The sequence below is a fragment of the Hyperolius riggenbachi genome, chromosome 10 (genome assembly GCF_040937935.1).
Source record: "Hyperolius riggenbachi isolate aHypRig1 chromosome 10, aHypRig1.pri, whole genome shotgun sequence".
Lineage (NCBI taxonomy): Eukaryota > Metazoa > Chordata > Amphibia > Anura > Hyperoliidae > Hyperolius > Hyperolius riggenbachi.
In genome coordinates, this window is record NC_090655.1 from 261,635,730 (window position 1) to 261,654,325 (window position 18,596).

At 44.7% G+C, this 18,596-nt stretch overlaps 1 protein-coding gene across 1 annotated transcript in view; it reads left to right on the top strand.

The window, feature by feature from the left end:
* Window positions 1-18,596, top strand: part of LOC137537143 (zinc finger protein 850-like) — a 64,498-nt gene that overhangs the window by 10,491 nt on the left and 35,411 nt on the right. Inside the window, exon 7 of the mRNA XM_068259271.1 lies at window positions 10,111-10,464. Coding sequence (XP_068115372.1) covers window positions 10,111-10,464 — 354 coding nt within the window. The remainder of the gene's footprint in view (window positions 1-10,110; window positions 10,465-18,596) is intronic.

Genomic DNA, 18,596 nt, shown 5'->3' on the forward strand with positions numbered 1-18,596 from the left:
CCGTAATAAGCTGATAATGGTCACTACATTACTGTACACAGATTGGTCACACTAGGGTTGACTTAGTATTACTGGCCTGTAAAAGCTGATAATGGTCACTGTACATTACTGTACACAGATTGGGCACAGTAGGGGTAGGGGTGACTTAGTGTTACATGCCTGTAAAGGCTGATAATGGTCACTGTACATCACTGTACACAGATTGGTTACAGTGGGGGTGACTTAGCGTTACCGGCCTGTAATAAGCTGATAATGGTCACTGTACATTACTGTACACAGATTGGGCACAGTAGGGGTGACAGTGTTACTGGCCTGTAATAAGCTGATAATGGTCACTGGACATTACTGGTCACAGATTGGTTAGTCCTCTCATTACCTCTGTCGCCCCTCAGTGCTCGGTGACCACATAAGGCCTGTACACAAGGTAGACTGATGTTACCCGGTGGGGCTCAGGAGCTGATCTCTCAGGCGACATCGCTGGGCTGAGTTTGTACAAAAGCTTAGTCAGCCTGAGTTCTGCTGTAACATGGGGGCTGGCGTAGGGCCAATAAAGCGGCACCAATGTGACATCACATGGTGGGCGGGGTCACAACAAAAGTATCGTCTGTCTCTTGGCTGAGTTGGTCAGCCTGGCAGATCGCTGGTTGGATGATGAACGCTGGTCGGGAGCTGCTGTACACATGCTGGATTATCAGCCACCTCAGCCGCTTTAATCTGGCGTGTGGGCGGGGCTTTTCCTCTATTCCTCTTCTGTCTTAGAATCACAACTGTAGCAAAACCTAATGGCACAAACCTAATGGTCACATGGACATCACCTACAACACACAGTACGGTCACACAGATATTGACGTGACACGGTAACAATCAGTACACTTTGAACACACAGCAGGCAGTGACCAGCACAGTGTCACAAATCTAACTTTATTGATTTTTTGGCACACAGAGATCACCTAGAACAAATAGTACGGTCACACAGATGTTGATGTGACATGGTAACAGTACAGGTTGTCACACACTAAATTACTTTTGCACAGGGAGGCTATAACAGTGATGCAGCCACACACTACACTGTATATGGTGGTGCTGTGTTGCTACAACACACCACAAGAAAGCAACAACAAATAAATACTACAGGGATAATGTCTCTGTCAGTCCTCAGAAGGAATTTTATGGTCAGGAAGAGTCCTCTAAAGGACGATTGTGGGGTCTCTAGCTGGTGAACTGCACGTAGCATAGTACCTAGGAAGCAGCTGCACAGCACTATATCACACTACAGCCTCTTTAACACTGTCCCTGTATCAGCAGCAGCTCCTCCCCCTACACTGACTGGTACACAGCACTATATCACACTACAGCATCTCTAACACTGTCCCTGTATCAGCAGAAGCTCCTCCCACTACACTGACTGGTACACAGCACTATATCACACTACAGCCTCTCTAACACTGTCCCTGTATCAGCAGCAGCAGCTCCTCCCCCTACACTGACTGCTACACAGTACTATATCACACTACAGCCTCTCTAACACTGTCCCTGTATCAGCAGCAGCAGCTCCTCCCCTACACTGACTGCTACACAGCACTATATCACACTACAGCCTCTCTAACACTGTCCCTGTATCAGCAGCAGCAGCTCCTCCCCCTACACTGACTGCTACACAGCACTATATCACACTACAGCCTCTCTAACACTGTCCCTGTATCAGCAGCAGCAGCTCCTATCCCTACACTGACTGCTACACAGCACTATATCACACTACAGCCTCTCTAACACTGTCCCTGTATCAGCAGCAGCAGCTCCTCTCCCTACACTGACTGCTACACAGCATTATATATCACACTACAGCCTCTCTAACATTTCCCCTGTATCAGCAGCAGCAGCTCCTCCCCCTACACTGACTACTACACAGCACTATGTCACAATACAGCCTCTCTAACACTGTCCCTATATCAGCAGCAGCAGCTCCTCTCCCTACACTTGCTGTACACAGCACTATATCACAATACGGCCTCTCTAACATTGTCCCTGTATCAGCAGCAGCAGCTCTCCCTGCACTGACTGCTACACAGCACTATATCACACTACAGCCTCTCTAACACTGTCCTTGTATCAGCAGCAGCATCTCCTCTCCATACACTGACTGCCACACAGAATTATATCACATTACAGCCTCTCTAAGACTGTCCCTGTATCAGCAGCAGCTCCTCCCCCTACACTGACTGCTACACAGCACAATATAACATTACAGCCTCTCTATCACTGTGCCTGTATCAGCAGCAGCAGCTACTCTTCCAACACTGACTGCTACGTAGCACTATGCCACACTACAGCCTCACTAACACTGTCCCTGTATCAGCAGCAGCAGCAGCTCCTCCCCCTACACTGACTGCTACACATCACTCTATCACAATACAGCCTCTCTAGCACTGTCCCCGTATCAGCAGCAGCAGCTCCTCTCCCTACACTGACTGCTACACAGCACTATATCACACTACAGCCTCTCTAACACTGTCCCTGCATCAGCAGCAGCAGCAGCAGCTCCTATCCCTACACTTGCTGTACACAGCACTATATCACAATACGGCCTCTCTAACATTGTCCCTGTATCAGCAGCAGCAGCTCTCCCTGCACTGACTGCTACACAGCACTATATCACACTACAGCCTCTCTAACACTGTCCTTGTATCAGCAGCAGCAGCTACTCTCCCTACACTGGCTGCTACACAGCACTATATCACACTACAGCCTCTCTAACACTGTACCTGTATCAGCAGCAGCAGCAGCTCCCCCTACACTGACTGCTACACAGCACTATATCACACTACAGCCTCTCTAACACTATCCCTGTATCAGCAGCAGCTCCTCACCCTACACTGACTGCTACACAGCACTATATCACAATACAGTATCCCTAACACTGTCCCACTATCAGCAGCAGCAGCACCTCTCCGTACACTGACTGCTATACAGCACTATATTACAATACAGCCTCTCTAGCACTGTCCCTGTATCAGCAGCACCTCTCCCTACACTGACTGCTACACAGCACTATATCACACTACAGCCTCTCTAACACTGTCCCTGTATCAGCAGCAGCTCCTCCCCCTACACTGACTGCTACACAGCACTACATCACACTACAGCCTCTCTAACACTGTCCCTGTATCAGCAGCAGCATCTCCTCCCCCTACACTGACTGCTACACAGCACTATACCACAATACAGCCTCTCTAACACTGTCCCTGTGTCAGCAGCAGCAGCTCCTCCCCCTACACTGACTGCTACACAGCACTATATCACAATACAGCCTCTCTAACACTGTTCCTGTATCTGCAGCAGCAGCTCATCCCCCTACACTGACTGCTACACAGCACTATATCACACTACAGCTTCTTTAACACTGTCCCTGTATCAGCAGCAGCAGCTCCTCTCCCTACACTGACTACTACACAGCACTATATCACACTACAGCCTCTCTACTAGTGTCCCTGTATCAGCAGCAGCAGCAGCTCCTCCCCCTACACTGACTGCTACACTGCACTATATCACACTACAGCCTCTCTAACACTGTCCCTGTATCAGCAGCAGCAGCTCCTCCCCCTACACTGACTGCTACACAGCACTATATCACACTACAGCCTGTCTAACACTGTCCCTGTATCATCAGCAGCTCCTCTCCCTACACTGACTACTACACAGCACTATATCACACTACAGCCTCTCTACTAGTGTCCCTGTATCAGCAGCAGCAGCAGCTCCTCCCCCTACACTGACTGCTACACAGCACTATATCACAATACAGCCTCTCTAACACTGTTCCTGTATCTGCAGCAGCAGCTCCTCCCCCTACACTGACTGCTACACAGCACTATATCACACTACAGCCTCTCTAACACTGTTCCTGTATCAGCAGGAGCAACACCTCTCCCTATACTGACTGCTACACAGCACTATATAACAATACAGCCTCTCTAACATTGTGCCTGTATCAGCAGCAGCTCCTCCCCCTACACTGCCTGCTACACAGCACTATATCACACTACAGCCTCTCTAACACTGTTCCTGTATCAGCAGGAGCAACACCTCTCCCTATACTGACTGCTACACAGCACTATATAACAATACAGCCTCTCTAACATTGTGCCTGTATAAGCAGGAGCTCCTCCCCCTACACTGACTGCTACACAGCACTATATCACACTTCAGCCTCTCTAACATTGTTCCTGTATCAGCAACAGCAGCTCCCCCCCCCCCCCCCCCACACACACACTGACTGCTACACAGCACTATATCACTATACAGTATCCCTAACTATCTCTAACACTGTCCCTGTATCAGCAGCAGTATCTCCTCCCCCTACACTGACTGCTACACAGCACTATACCACAATACAGCCTCTCTAACACTGTCCCTGTATCAGCAGCAGCAGCTCTTCCCCCTACACTGACTGCTACACAGCACTATATCACACTACAGCCTCTCTAACGCTGTTCCTGTATCTGCAGCAGCAGCTCCTCCCCCTACACTGACTGCTACACAACACTATATCACAATACAGCCTCTTTAACACTGTTCCTGTATCAGCAGCATCTCCTCTCCCTACACCGACTGCTACACAGCACTGTATCACTCTACACCCTCTCTAACACTGTCCCTATATCAGCAGCAGCATCTCTCCCTACACTGACTGCTACACAGCACTATATCACACTACAGCCTCTCTAACACTGTCCCTATATCAGCAACAGCTCCTCCCGCCAACACTGAATGTTACACAGCACTATATCACAATACAGTCTATCTAACACTGTCCCTGTATCAGCAGCAGCAGCTCCTCCCCCTACACTGACTGCTACACAGCACTTTATCACACAACAGCCTCTCTAACACTGTCACTGTATCAGCAGCAGTAGCTCCCCCCCCCCCCCCCCCCTACACTGCCTGCTACACAGCACTATATCACACTACAGCCTCTCTAACACTGTTCCTGTATCTGCAGCAGCAGCTCCTCCCCCTACACTGACTGCTACACAGCCCTATATCACACTACAGCCTCTCTAACACTGTCCCTGTATCAGCTGCAGCTCCTCCCCCTACACTGACTGCTGCACAGCACTATATCACACTACAGCCTCTCTAACACTGTCCCTGTATCAGCAGCAGCTCCTCTCCTTACACTGACTGCTACACAGCACCATATCACACTACAGCCTCTCTAACACTGTCCCTGTATCAGCAGCAGTAGCTCCCCCCCCCCCCCTACACTGCCTGCTACACAGCACTATATCACACTACAGCCTCTCTAACACTGTACCTGTATCAGCAGCAGCAGCAGCTCCTCCTACACTGACTGCTACACACACATTTTTTATATCATTATTATTGATTTATAAAGTGCTAACATATTCCGTGGTGCTGTACAAAGTGAGAAGCAAACATAATACATAATAAAAGACAATGGTGTACACCAATATAAGAGATGCATAATTAATGACAAATACAAAAATGATACAAAATACAGAATTGTCAATGACAGTGATAAAAGTAACACGATGAATAAAATGTATAATGATTTCCAAGACACAAAAGGGGGAGAGAGCCCTGCCCTTGTAAACTTACAATCTAAAGGGAATGGGGGGAAACAAGAGGAGGGGTAGTATACAACAAATATATAGAGACTGTGTGTTTTAGGATAGCTAGTAGAAGTGCAATTTGGTCTTAGGACAAAGGTATGTGGCCTAAGGTAGAGAGTATGCTTCTCGGAACAAGTGAGTTTTTAGAGAGTGTTTAGAGGTAACAAAGGTTGGCGAGTGATGGATGTGTTGTGGGAGGGCATTCCAGAGGAGGGGTGAAGCGCGTGCAAAATCTTGTAAATGTGAATGTGAGGATATAATTCTAGAATAGGACAACAGAAGATCGTGTGCAGATCTGAGATTGCGATTGGGTTTTTTATCTGGAAATTAGTGAGGATATTTACCGGGGAGAGAGATTATGGAGAGCTTTGTAGGTTAGGGCTAAGAGTTTGAACTGGATCCTCTGGTTAATTGACAGCCAATGAAAAGCTTGACAGAGAGGAGCAGCAGAGGAAGATTGAGAAGAAAGATGAATGAGACGAGCAGCTGAGTTCAGTACAGATTGGAGAGGTGCCAGTCTGTTAGTTGGTGGTCCACAAAGTAATATGTAACAATAGTCCAGATGAGATATTATAAGAGCATGTATTAACATTTTAGTTGTGTATTGAGTGAGAAGAGGTCGGATGAGAGATATGTTTTTGAGATGGAGATGACAGGAGCTGATTAGGGAGTGAACATGAGGAATAAAAGAGAGAGAGGGAGCGAGATGAGTCAAATAATACCCCTAAGCATTGTGCTTTGGGAACTGAAGTTATAGGGGTGTTATTAACATTTATTGTTATTGCAGGCAGAGTGGTGGACAGAGACGATGGAAAAATGATTAGTTCTGTTTTACTCATATTAAGTTTTAAGAAGCAAGAGGACATGAAGGAGGATATAGCAGACAAGCAGTCAGGAACACGTGTGAGGAGGGAGTTAAAGGGACTCTCGTTTAAATGAAAAGATGTATACATACCTGGGGCTTCCTCCATCCCTATACGCTCAGATCGCTCACACGCCGCCATCCTCAGTCTTCTGCAGCACTGGTACCGTGTCTCCGCACTTTCGTCAGTCGGCTCCAGTCTAGGCAGGAGAAGTGCGCTCTTTGCATATCTCTCCAGCAGCTGCTGGAGAGATATGTAGAGGGCACAGTTCTCTTACGTCAGACTGCAGCCGACTGATGGAAGTGCGGGGACCCGGTACTGACGCTGCAAAAGACTGAGGACGACGATGTGGGAGCGATTGGAGCGCAAGGAGCGTATGTGGATGGTAAAGAGCAGGGGGCCAAGGACAGAGCCTTTAGGAACCCAGACAGACAAAGGATGAGGAGAAGAGATCTGATTTGAGTAAGAGACTGTGAAGGACCTTCCAGAGAGGTAGGAAGATAACCACCAGAGACCAAGGCCCTTTATGCCTACAATTGAAAGTATCTGTAGGAATAAGGTGTAGTCAACAGTATCAAATGCTGATGACAAGCCAAGAAGAAATTTGGCCACTTTGGTAAGGGCCGTTTCTGTGGACTGGTTAGAGTGAAAGCCAGACTGGAACTGATCAAGCAGGGAGTTAGCAGATAAATAATGGTTTAATTCAGCAATCATGTATATGGCGTTCAAGTAATTTGGATGCAAATAGGAGAAGTGACACTGGGTGGTAGTTGGCGAGTGTGGTAGGATTTAGAGATGTTTTTTTAAATAGTGGTGTCACAACAGCCTTTTTGAGTGGGGATGGAAAGATGCCAGTGGAGAGGGACAGGTTAAATAGCGATGTGAATGCAGGCTAGAGAGATGTGGATAGCTGCGGAAAGAAATGGGAGGGATTAGGATCCAAAGAGCAGGTGGTTAGATGAGCTTAGGACATTATAGAGGAGAGCGAATGTTCAGAGAGTGGCGAAAAGGCAGTTAGAGAGCAGATTTGAGGGCTGCATAGAGAATTCACTTCGGATTTTGTCAATTTTATAAGGGGGGGTGGGGGGGTGGGGGGGCTCTCCCCTCCAGCATCAATAAGTGTGTGTGCAGGCAGCGGGCAGCGGCAGATACACATACCTTCCTTGCGTTCCACCGCGGATGTTCCTCGCTCTAGTGTCTGATGCTACTTCCTGTATAAACATCTGTCCCTTCCCGCCGCATGCACAGACACTGTGATTGATGCTGGAGGGGAGCCAGAGGGGAGAGCCCAAGGTGAGGGAGGGGTCAGAATCTCTGCAGGGGGCCGGTTGCTCCTAGTTACGCCCCTGGAAGTATGTTGCAAATTCTTCAGCTGATAAGCAAGATGAAGGAGGAGGAGGAGGGGGATGGAGAACAGAATTGAAGGTGCTGAACAAGCGCTTTGGATTGTGAAAATGGGTGGATATTAGGGATAAAAAATAGGACTGCTTTGCCACAGAGAGTGCGTTTCTGAAGTTGTTCAATGCTATTTTATATGAGATGAAGTCCTCACATGTGTTACTTTTCCTCCAATGCCGTTCAGCTACTCTAGAGCACTTTTTCAACTGTTTAGTGGCTTTGGTCACCCTGGTGACTGACACGGCGAGGGCAGATATTGGTAAGAGGGGCAAAGTCATCCATGACTTTTGTAATGGAGCTGTTGTAGTGTATAGAGGCTGAGTCTGGGTCAGTGAAGGATTGTGTGAGGCATCAGATACAGATTGTATGTCTAGATTGTGATAGTGTCTGCGAGTATGTGAGCGTGCTTGGGCCAGGGAGGTAGGAAAAGAGGAGGAGAGAGAAGATAAGTAGGTTATGGTGAGAGAGTAGGAGTGGATCATTAGTAAAGTCAGTGACAGAACAGAGACGAGTGAATACGAGGTATAGTGTGTGGTCATCAGTGTGGGTTGAGGTAGAGGACCACTGAGACAAGCCGTAGGAGGAAGTGAGTGACAGAAGTACAGGGTGGGCGCTAATAGCCCACATCATTTGCACTACTCTGTGAACATGTGCTGCCATGCCTACTGCAGAGTTGCGGTATATTACATATGTCATATATTATTATATATATATATATATATGCTATATTGCTTCTATGTGGAAACACTTTTTGCAACATGGGTCATATTGAGTTTTGGAGCATTGTGTATGTTTATGTTTTAGGCACAGATCATTGGCCTGAGGAAGTGGGCGGTTGGTCCTGCAATATGCATTGCTACAGTGTCATTAAACACTTTTTTCAGTTTCCCTGATTGTGTCATCCTAATGGTTAGCCACCTCCTCTGTCTTCATTGGTTTCAAAAAAATGTTATGCTCTGGGCACATCTTTCCCCCTTTGCATTGTCACCTCCTCACCAGGAGGGCTCGGGCTCCAGCTTGGGCCACCAGGCCTGTCCCACCAACTATAGCTTTATCAAGAGTGTGACCAAGACCTAGAGGGAGCCCTGGGGAGCCGAGTGCAGACTGATTCCTCCACATGCCTATATGGCTGGTGCCCTAAATAGCAGCCTTATTTTGTGAGTTTCCCTTCACACTCCACAAATCACCAGCTTAGCATTAATACTCCACAATCTAGGCTCCCTTTGTCTCTGTATATTTTATAAGGTGATGAACATCTTGTCTCTGAGATGAGGATACAGCGGTAATAAGAATGTGTAAGTGACACCACATTGCTCTACAAACATAACACAGATCTCTTGCTATAAGTACATATAGGTCTGTTGTCACAGGAGTAACACATTGCTTCCATTGTCTCATCAAGCTCTACAACTTAGGCCCAGTGCACGCCAAAACCGCTAGCAGATCGTCAAAACGCTAGCAGTTTTGGGAGCAGAGAGCAGATATTTGGCCGGGTGCACACCAAGCGGATTTTGTATGCGATCCACCAGCCGCATCAGCCAGTGAAAACGCTTGGCTATTGTATTTCAATGTGTGGTGCACACCGGCGGTTTGAGGTTTTTTAGCAAACCGCAAACGCGCAGCAGGAGGCGCGTTTGCGGCTTGGCAAAAACCTCAAACCGCCGGTGTGCACCATCCCATTGCAATACATTAGCCAAGCATTTTTCCAGGCGGATGCAGCTGGCGGATCGCTCCAAAAACCTCTCGGTGTGCACTGGGCCTCACTGTGTTTCCATGTATGGGCAATGCTTTAGCTGCAGGGATAGTCAATGAGATGCAAATAACTCTGACTTGTATGCAAATGTAATGCAAATTGTATGCCGATAATCACAAAGGCCAGGAAATGCAGTTGATTGGCTGAATTCAAAGCTACATAAACTTAGCATGCAAGTCAAAGTCATTGTCATTGGCCGCCTGTAATGAGCACAACCTTCTGCAGTTCTCTGTCAGGCTGATAACTAGTGATGTTCAGTTACATGCCAATAACTCTGAGATGGTGCAGATTGTATGCTAAATGTAGACAAAGCTATGCAGCTACTGCAATAGGTCCATTGTCAATCTAAATGAGCTTTGCAACAACTTTGAATTTTCAGCAGCTCACTGACCATCGCTAATGATAATTGTTCCTCCCCTCAGAATTTCTTTAACAGGAAGTGATGATGTTTCTCTATTTGCAGCGCGGAGTGCCAGCATCAGGAACCGCTCAGAGACTCGTCTCTCTGTATCCACAGACTGTACAACGGATGATGATGTCACTGGACAAAAGCATCCTGCAGATATCCTGGTGACCCCAAATATTCCCCCAGACTCTTCTTACCTGTCTAACCTTGAGGGGCCTCGTACCCAGCACAGCTCTCCCCCTGCTGGAGGGTCTCATTCCTGTTCCACATGTGGGAAATGTTTTGGTCGCAAATCAAGTCTTGTCAGACATGAGAGATGTCACACTGGTGAGAAGCCCTATTCATGTGCTGAGTGTGGGAAACGTTTTGTTCGGAAATCACATCTTGTCCGACATGAGAGATCTCACACTGGTAAGAAGCCCTATTCATGTGCTGAATGTGGGAAAGGTTTTGTTCGGAAATATAATCTTGTCAGACATGAGAGAACTCACACTAGTGAGAAGCCCTATTCATGTGCTGAGTGTGGGAAATGTTTTGTACAGAAATCACAGCTTGTCACACATGAGAGATTCCACACTGGTGAGAAACTCTATTCATGTACTGGGTGTGGTAAATGTTTTTTTACATATGTCACAACTTGTCATACATGAAAGATCACACACTGGTGAGAAGCCCTATCCATGTGCTGTTGTCACAGGAGTAACACATTGCTTCCATTGTTTTATTAAGCTGTACAACTTACTGTGTTTCCATGTATGGGCAATGCTTTAGCTTCAGGGATAGTCAATGAGATGCATATAACTCTGACTTGTATGCAAATGTAATGCAAATTGTATGCCGGTAATCACAAAGGCCAGGAAATGCATTTGATTGGTTGAATTCTAAGTTATTGTCATGCGATTGGCTGCCTGTAATAAGCACAACCTTCTGCAATTCTCTGTCAGGCTGATAACTAGTGATGTTCAGTGACATGCAAATAACTCTGAGATGGTGCAGATTGTATGCTAAATGTAGACAAAGCTATGCAGCTACTGCAATAGGCCCATTGTCAAGCTAAATGAACTTTGCAACAACTTGGAATTCTCAGCAGCTCACTGACCATCCCTAATGATAATTGTAATTTGCAACAGAGAAAAAGATTATCCAGGAGCAACTTCGCCATTCAAGTTTTCATTAAAACATCCAAAAACTTTAATGCAATTCTTCCAGTAAAAAATGACAAAAGATAAAAGACATCAACAGCAATACTTATCAATAGGAGGTAGTGTAGGTGGTGCGGAGGCTGGTCGACGATCGTTTCGCCCCTCTATGAGGGCTTTCTCGAGACCGTATAACCCCCTAGACCTGCCACCGCTCATATATACCAGAAGCCACACCCCTCAATTTCCCACTTTCCAATGGCAGCACTTCCCCTAACCAGGCTCACCTGTATCCAATATACCTAAATTGCCGCACGCCTCACTCCCGTAACATCCTATGCGTCTGTTAATATCAGAAGAAGTACTCTTCCTCTCCCGGGAACGCATACAACTTCCGCTTCCATGTACAGAGCGCCGTGGCGCATAATACATTAATGCGTTTTCCTCGGCGCACTCTCGGCTCTGGACGTGACTTACTTCCGTTAGAGAAAAGGGCCAACACAGGTAATGAATATCTAGCAAAAATGTAATCCACACATATATGATACAAGAAAAAATACAATTTTATTAGACAATCCAATTAAAACCAGATAAAATTCATAAAATCTCCCGATAAAACCAAAGATAATTGGTATTCCAGCTCAATTAGAATAATTATACATAATAGCAATTCATTGTATGGTAAAAAGGCATATATGAAGGGGCACTAATCATAAGTGCGTATAAGTGCTAAGTGCAAAAAGGTGCCTAATATAGGAGGATACACTACGATCAGATATCCAACAATTCATAAACAACGTCCATATGCTGCAAGAAAAAATTTAAATAAATACATGTGTGTCATAAAGTGCTTGGTGCTACTGAATACATGAATCAAAAACCATATACATATATGTGCAAGGTAGGTCCTCCGTGTGCGGCAGCGTGCATACACAGCCCCAGACAAAAGAACTGGGGGTGCGCATGCACACCGCCCCACACACAGAGCCCGTGGACACCACAAACCACCTGAAAAGAAAGTCCTAAAAGGGAAAAAAATCGAGTGTTCCTGTGTGAAAGAGCGCCCTTACCGGAGCTGTAAAGACTGGAAGCCGGGAGAGGGAAGCGCCTGACGCGGTCGCAGCTGATCTGCTGCTTCAGAAGAGGCTGCCCAGTGCTGGGATTGGTTGAATTAAATACTGAAGAACGGAGCTCCGTTGTGACGTGTACGGCCGTACACGTGACTGCCAAGCGGCATGCGGACCAATGGGCGCATACTGCTCGTGTCAGTAAGGACCTGGGTCACATGATAAAAAACCTCCAGGTCCTGAATAAACTCACTACGCATGCGCTATAGAGAGAAAGAAGCTCCGGACTAATGTATAAATAAATAAATACCCTGCCCATATATATGCAAGATACATAGTTAATATATCAATTCATCATCCAGATTTATACATAATAATTAATAATTGAATACTTTAGTAATCCGAAACAACATGTATATAAGTTGACAAAATAAATTTGACAATACTGCCATCTAGTGGTCGAAAGAAAAAAAGCATCACAGAGAAAACTAAACTTCCAGTGGAATCAAGCAATCTTCATCTTGTCTTTATCCAAGATATATTCAAAATTTTGTATATATGGTAATAGAAGATAATCCAAGAGGCCCGTGTATGCGAAACTACAAAGAAAAACATACATAAGTAAATAAATATAAATAAATAAAATACAAACTAAGCTGGTTTCAACAAGAAAGTCCCATTTTCAAGTGTCCATGACTGCTTGCCCCCTCAGTATAGATTAGAAAAAAGATTTTTAGGAATCACAGTAGACTCAAAAGTAACCCCACACAAATGTCACCGATCACTCACCTCAATCGGATCGAAAAAGGAAAGAGAAGAGCATGGGTATCATTAGAGGTTTATTGTGATATGTACCAAAAGGTGAGAACACCATCAATTCACAAAAAAGGGGGGACGTGGAACAGTAACAAGGATGAGGAAAACTGTCCATACGTGCGGACCCCAAATCCAAACCAAGGAATAAAGGAGTTCCCAAAAATGGATCCCCACATAAAGCCACTCCCCTAAAATGCAAATAGGGGTGAGAAAGAGATGTAAAAACCCACATAACTTACCCATCCTCTCTTTTGGAAGGATATGCCAATCACCTAAGACTATAGGTCAAAGATGGTAAAGCCTGAGAAAAAAAGGGGGTAACAAAAAAGGTCATATCATTAGTCAAAATCATAAGTTAAACTCCTAAAAAACATGCAAAATTTGTGTCCTCATTGAGGCCCCGAGGTTGTTTAGTTCGTAATTTGTGGATCCACTTTAACTCACTCTTAAGCAATCTCAAAGCAATATCACCACCCCTCTCATTGTGAAAAATCCTCTCAATACCAGTACATGTCCAATCCTCCAAACTCCCACCATGAAAAAGCAAAGCATGCTCTGCTACTGATGTTAGGTTTTTATTATCAGCCCTATCTCGTTCAGCTAGTTTAGCAGTGGACACATGCTTTTGTATCCGTGATTTAAGTTGATTTTTTGTCTGGCCCACATACTGTTTTCCACATGGACACTGGAGTACATAAATAACACCACTTGTCTGGCAGTTAATGAACTGCCTGATGTCAAATTCTTGCCCAGTGGCATTACTCAGAAATTTCTTGCTGACTCTCATCAGCGGACAGATGGAACACTTTCCACATTTATAATTGCCTTTTATGCCAATCTGGGTGGTCTCCATCCGAAAGTGGCTTTTGCTCACAATGCTCTTTATTGTAGGAGCTCTCCTGGCTGTAATGCTTGGGTGACTGGTAATGCAATTCCTCAGGACCGGGTCATTCTGAAGAATACCCCAATGCTTGCCTAATATATCATACAAATGGGGCCACGCAGTATTGTACTGCGTGATCAATCTTGTCAGGGTGTCACGTTTTTTTGGCCTGGCAGAGAGGAGACTATCACGTGGTGTTGCTCTGGCCCGCCTAAGGGCCTGCTCCACACATTTCCTGGGGTACCCCCGTTCCTTAAATCGTTTCCTTAATACTTGACTTTCAGTCTCAAAGGCTTCAGCTGTTGAGCAGTTCCTCTTAAGCCTGATGAACTGCCCAACCGGAATGTTCTTCTTAAGATTTGTCGTGTGGTATGATCCATACTCCAAAAGACTGTTTGTTGCAGTGGGCTTCCTATAGATAGTAGTTTGTAATTTATGGTCTGGACCTTTATAGATTCCAACATCCAAAAAATCAACCCTCTCATCAGAGATGGCATAGGTCAATTTGATGTTCAAATCATTATTGTTTAATTCTTCCAGGAATGCCAAACAAACATCTCTCGGCCCATGCCAGAGTACGAGCAGGTCATCGATGAAGCGATACCACCCCAAAATGTAGGGGTGATATCGCTCCATCGATGCCGCCCACACAATCTCCCTCTCCCACCACCCCAGAAAGAGGTTCGCCACCGATGGGGCACACTTGATCCCCATGGCGACGCCCCTCCTCTGGAGATAAAACTGCCTGTCAAACAGGAAGAAGTTATTCCTCATTACATAATCCAACAGATCCAAAACAAATGCCTGAAGACCACGTTCCATAGTGCTCCCCATCTCCAGAAAGTATTTAACTGCCATAAGGCCCTGTGTGTGGTCGATATTGGAATATAAAGATTCCACATCACAGGTCACAAGGAGAGTGTCCTGTTGTACTTCCAAATTATCAATACGGCACAACAAATCTCCTGTGTCTCTAATATAAGATGCCAAAGCTGTCACATGGGGCTGCAAGAAAAAATCAATAAATTGGCTACAATGCTCGTTAAGGCTGCCAATGCCTGATATAATTGGACGACCCGGAGGGTCATCCATTTTTTTATGCACCTTGGGGAGCATATAGAAAGTAGGGGTTATGGGTTTGTCTACCCACAAAAAGTTTCTTTCTTTCTCATTGATGGCTCTAGATTCCAAGGCCATATCAAGTATGTCCTTTAGTCTAGACTGGCTTTTCTTTGTCGGGTCACTCCTCAATTTGATGTAAAATTCCTGATTGTTTAGTTGTCTGGCTGCTTCCTTAAGATATTTAGTTTTCGGCCATACAACTACATTCCCGCCTTTGTCGGCTTCTTTTATCAAAATATCCTTTCTTCTACTGAGTGCCTTTAAAGCCTGTCTTTCGGCCCAACTTAGATTCTGTATGCCCCCCACCTTCTGTAGCTCTAATTTTTCCAAGTCCCTCGTAACTAATTCAAAAAATACTTTCACCTCGGGGCACAAATTCAATGATGGCAAGTATTTTGATTGAGGCTTAAAGGGTGTTCCACCAACCTGTCGTACTGTCTGATTCTCCTCAAGTAGCGCGATTAAGTCCTGCATGGCCTGTCTATCCTGAAAATCGGGGTAATCCTGCTCCAACTGTACCATGGTTGCCGTAGATCTATCGAACATTCTTTTCAGGACCAAACGCCTGCAAAACAAATAGACATCTTTCAGGACTTCAAAAAAATCAAAAGAATTCGTGGGAGCAAAAGAAAGCCCCCTCTGTAGAACCCTAATCTCATCTTGAGTCAACTGTCTCTCAGAAAGATTGATGATCTTTAGTACCTCTGTATTCTGTGTGGAATCCTCCGGTTCCCCCATGCCCTTCTGTTTCTTAGGTCTCCGCGACATTGTTCTTGGTTGTGAATCCAGTCCTCTCTTCCTAAGATTATAACTGGTGGTATCTGATTCAGACTCAGTGTATTCGCTCAACTCTGACAGGGATGACTCCGGGGCTCGGGCTCCCCCCTCCCCCGGTTGTCTGGGTGGATTCTTATATCTTCTTGGCTTTCTGTGGATGATGTTCCCCTTGGGGTTACCTCTATGACTCCATCTGTAAGCTTTATGTGAAATATAGTCTGTTCTGTCTCGTTCCAACTTTTTCTTTTTATTATTAACAATCTGTGTTTCAGCCTCCTCGATATCCTTCTTTAATCTCTGCATGTATGGCTCAACCAATGTGCTGTGATCGAATTCATTGATTTTGCTACGTAATTCACTAATTTTTTCTTTGGTATCTCTCAGCAAACGCCTGTCCAAGGTTAGTAGCATATTAACAATTATCCTTGAACACTTGCCCAGTCCAATTTCCCAATCTTCCTTGTCCAAAAGGCCCAGCTGCCATGACGGGAATATCTGAACTCTTAGACCCCTTGGATAAATATTCTCCTCAAGATAATTCTCTAAACTTTTAATATTCCACCAAGTTTTAACATAGGTTATGTGGACATCCTTAAAATCCACACACAAGGATTTGAATCCATCCGGAAGCACTGTTCTCTGACTTCCACTAGCTCCATCAAACAATGACTTCAACCTATTGGACCATGTCTGTTCCAGGGTATCCAATAAATTAGTATCCATAATGAATATCGCTCTGTAAGAAATCAAAGAGATTTCATAATAGCAAACTAGATACAAAAAAGAGACGAGCGACGGGGACTATATACCCCTATGCATATAATAACAACAATATGAGTCACCTGGTTGGTAAACGACTGACACTATATTAGAGAAAAGGGCCAACACAGGTAATGAATATCTAGCAAAAATGTAATCCACACATATATGATACAAGAAAAAATACAATTTTATTAGACAATCCAATTAAAACCAGATAAAATTCATAAAATCTCCCGATAAAACCAAAGATAATTGGTATTCCAGCTCAATTAGAATAATTATACATAATAGCAATTCATTGTATGGTAAAAAGGCATATATGAAGGGGCACTAATCATAAGTGCGTATAAGTGCTAAGTGCAAAAAGGTGCCTAATATAGGAGGATACACTACGATCAGATATCCAACAATTCATAAACAACGTCCATATGCTGCAAGAAAAAATTTAAATAAATACATGTGTGTCATAAAGTGCTTGGTGCTACTGAATACATGAATCAAAAACCATATACATATATGTGCAAGGTAGGTCCTCCGTGTGCGGCAGCGTGCATACACAGCCCCAGACAAAAGAACTGGGGGTGCGCATGCACACCGCCCCACACACAGAGCCCGTGGACACCACAAACCACCTGAAAAGAAAGTCCTAAAAGGGAAAAAAATCGAGTGTTCCTGTGTGAAAGAGCGCCCTTACCGGAGCTGTAAAGACTGGAAGCCGGGAGAGGGAAGCGCCTGACGCGGTCGCAGCTGATCTGCTGCTTCAGAAGAGGCTGCCCAGTGCTGGGATTGGTTGAATTAAATACTGAAGAACGGAGCTCCGTTGTGACGTGTACGGCCGTACACGTGACTGCCAAGCGGCATGCGGACCAATGGGCGCATACTGCTCGTGTCAGTAAGGACCTGGGTCACATGATAAAAAACCTCCAGGTCCTGAATAAACTCACTACGCATGCGCTATAGAGAGAAAGAAGCTCCGGACTAATGTATAAATAAATAAATACCCTGCCCATATATATGCAAGATACATAGTTAATATATCAATTCATCATCCAGATTTATACATAATAATTAATAATTGAATACTTTAGTAATCCGAAACAACATGTATATAAGTTGACAAAATAAATTTGACAATACTGCCATCTAGTGGTCGAAAGAAAAAAAGCATCACAGAGAAAACTAAACTTCCAGTGGAATCAAGCAATCTTCATCTTGTCTTTATCCAAGATATATTCAAAATTTTGTATATATGGTAATAGAAGATAATCCAAGAGGCCCGTGTATGCGAAACTACAAAGAAAAACATACATAAGTAAATAAATATAAATAAATAAAATACAAACTAAGCTGGTTTCAACAAGAAAGTCCCATTTTCAAGTGTCCATGACTGCTTGCCCCCTCAGTATAGATTAGAAAAAAGATTTTTAGGAATCACAGTAGACTCAAAAGTAACCCCACACAAATGTCACCGATCACTCACCTCAATCGGATCGAAAAAGGAAAGAGAAGAGCATGGGTATCATTAGAGGTTTATTGTGATATGTACCAAAAGGTGAGAACACCATCAATTCACAAAAAAGGGGGGACGTGGAACAGTAACAAGGATGAGGAAAACTGTCCATACGTGCGGACCCCAAATCCAAACCAAGGAATAAAGGAGTTCCCAAAAATGGATCCCCACATAAAGCCACTCCCCTAAAATGCAAATAGGGGTGAGAAAGAGATGTAAAAACCCACATAACTTACCCATCCTCTCTTTTGGAAGGATATGCCAATCACCTAAGACTATAGGTCAAAGATGGTAAAGCCTGAGAAAAAAAGGGGGTAACAAAAAAGGTCATATCATTAGTCAAAATCATAAGTTAAACTCCTAAAAAACATGCAAAATTTGTGTCCTCATTGAGGCCCCGAGGTTGTTTAGTTCGTAATTTGTGGATCCACTTTAACTCACTCTTAAGCAATCTCAAAGCAATATCA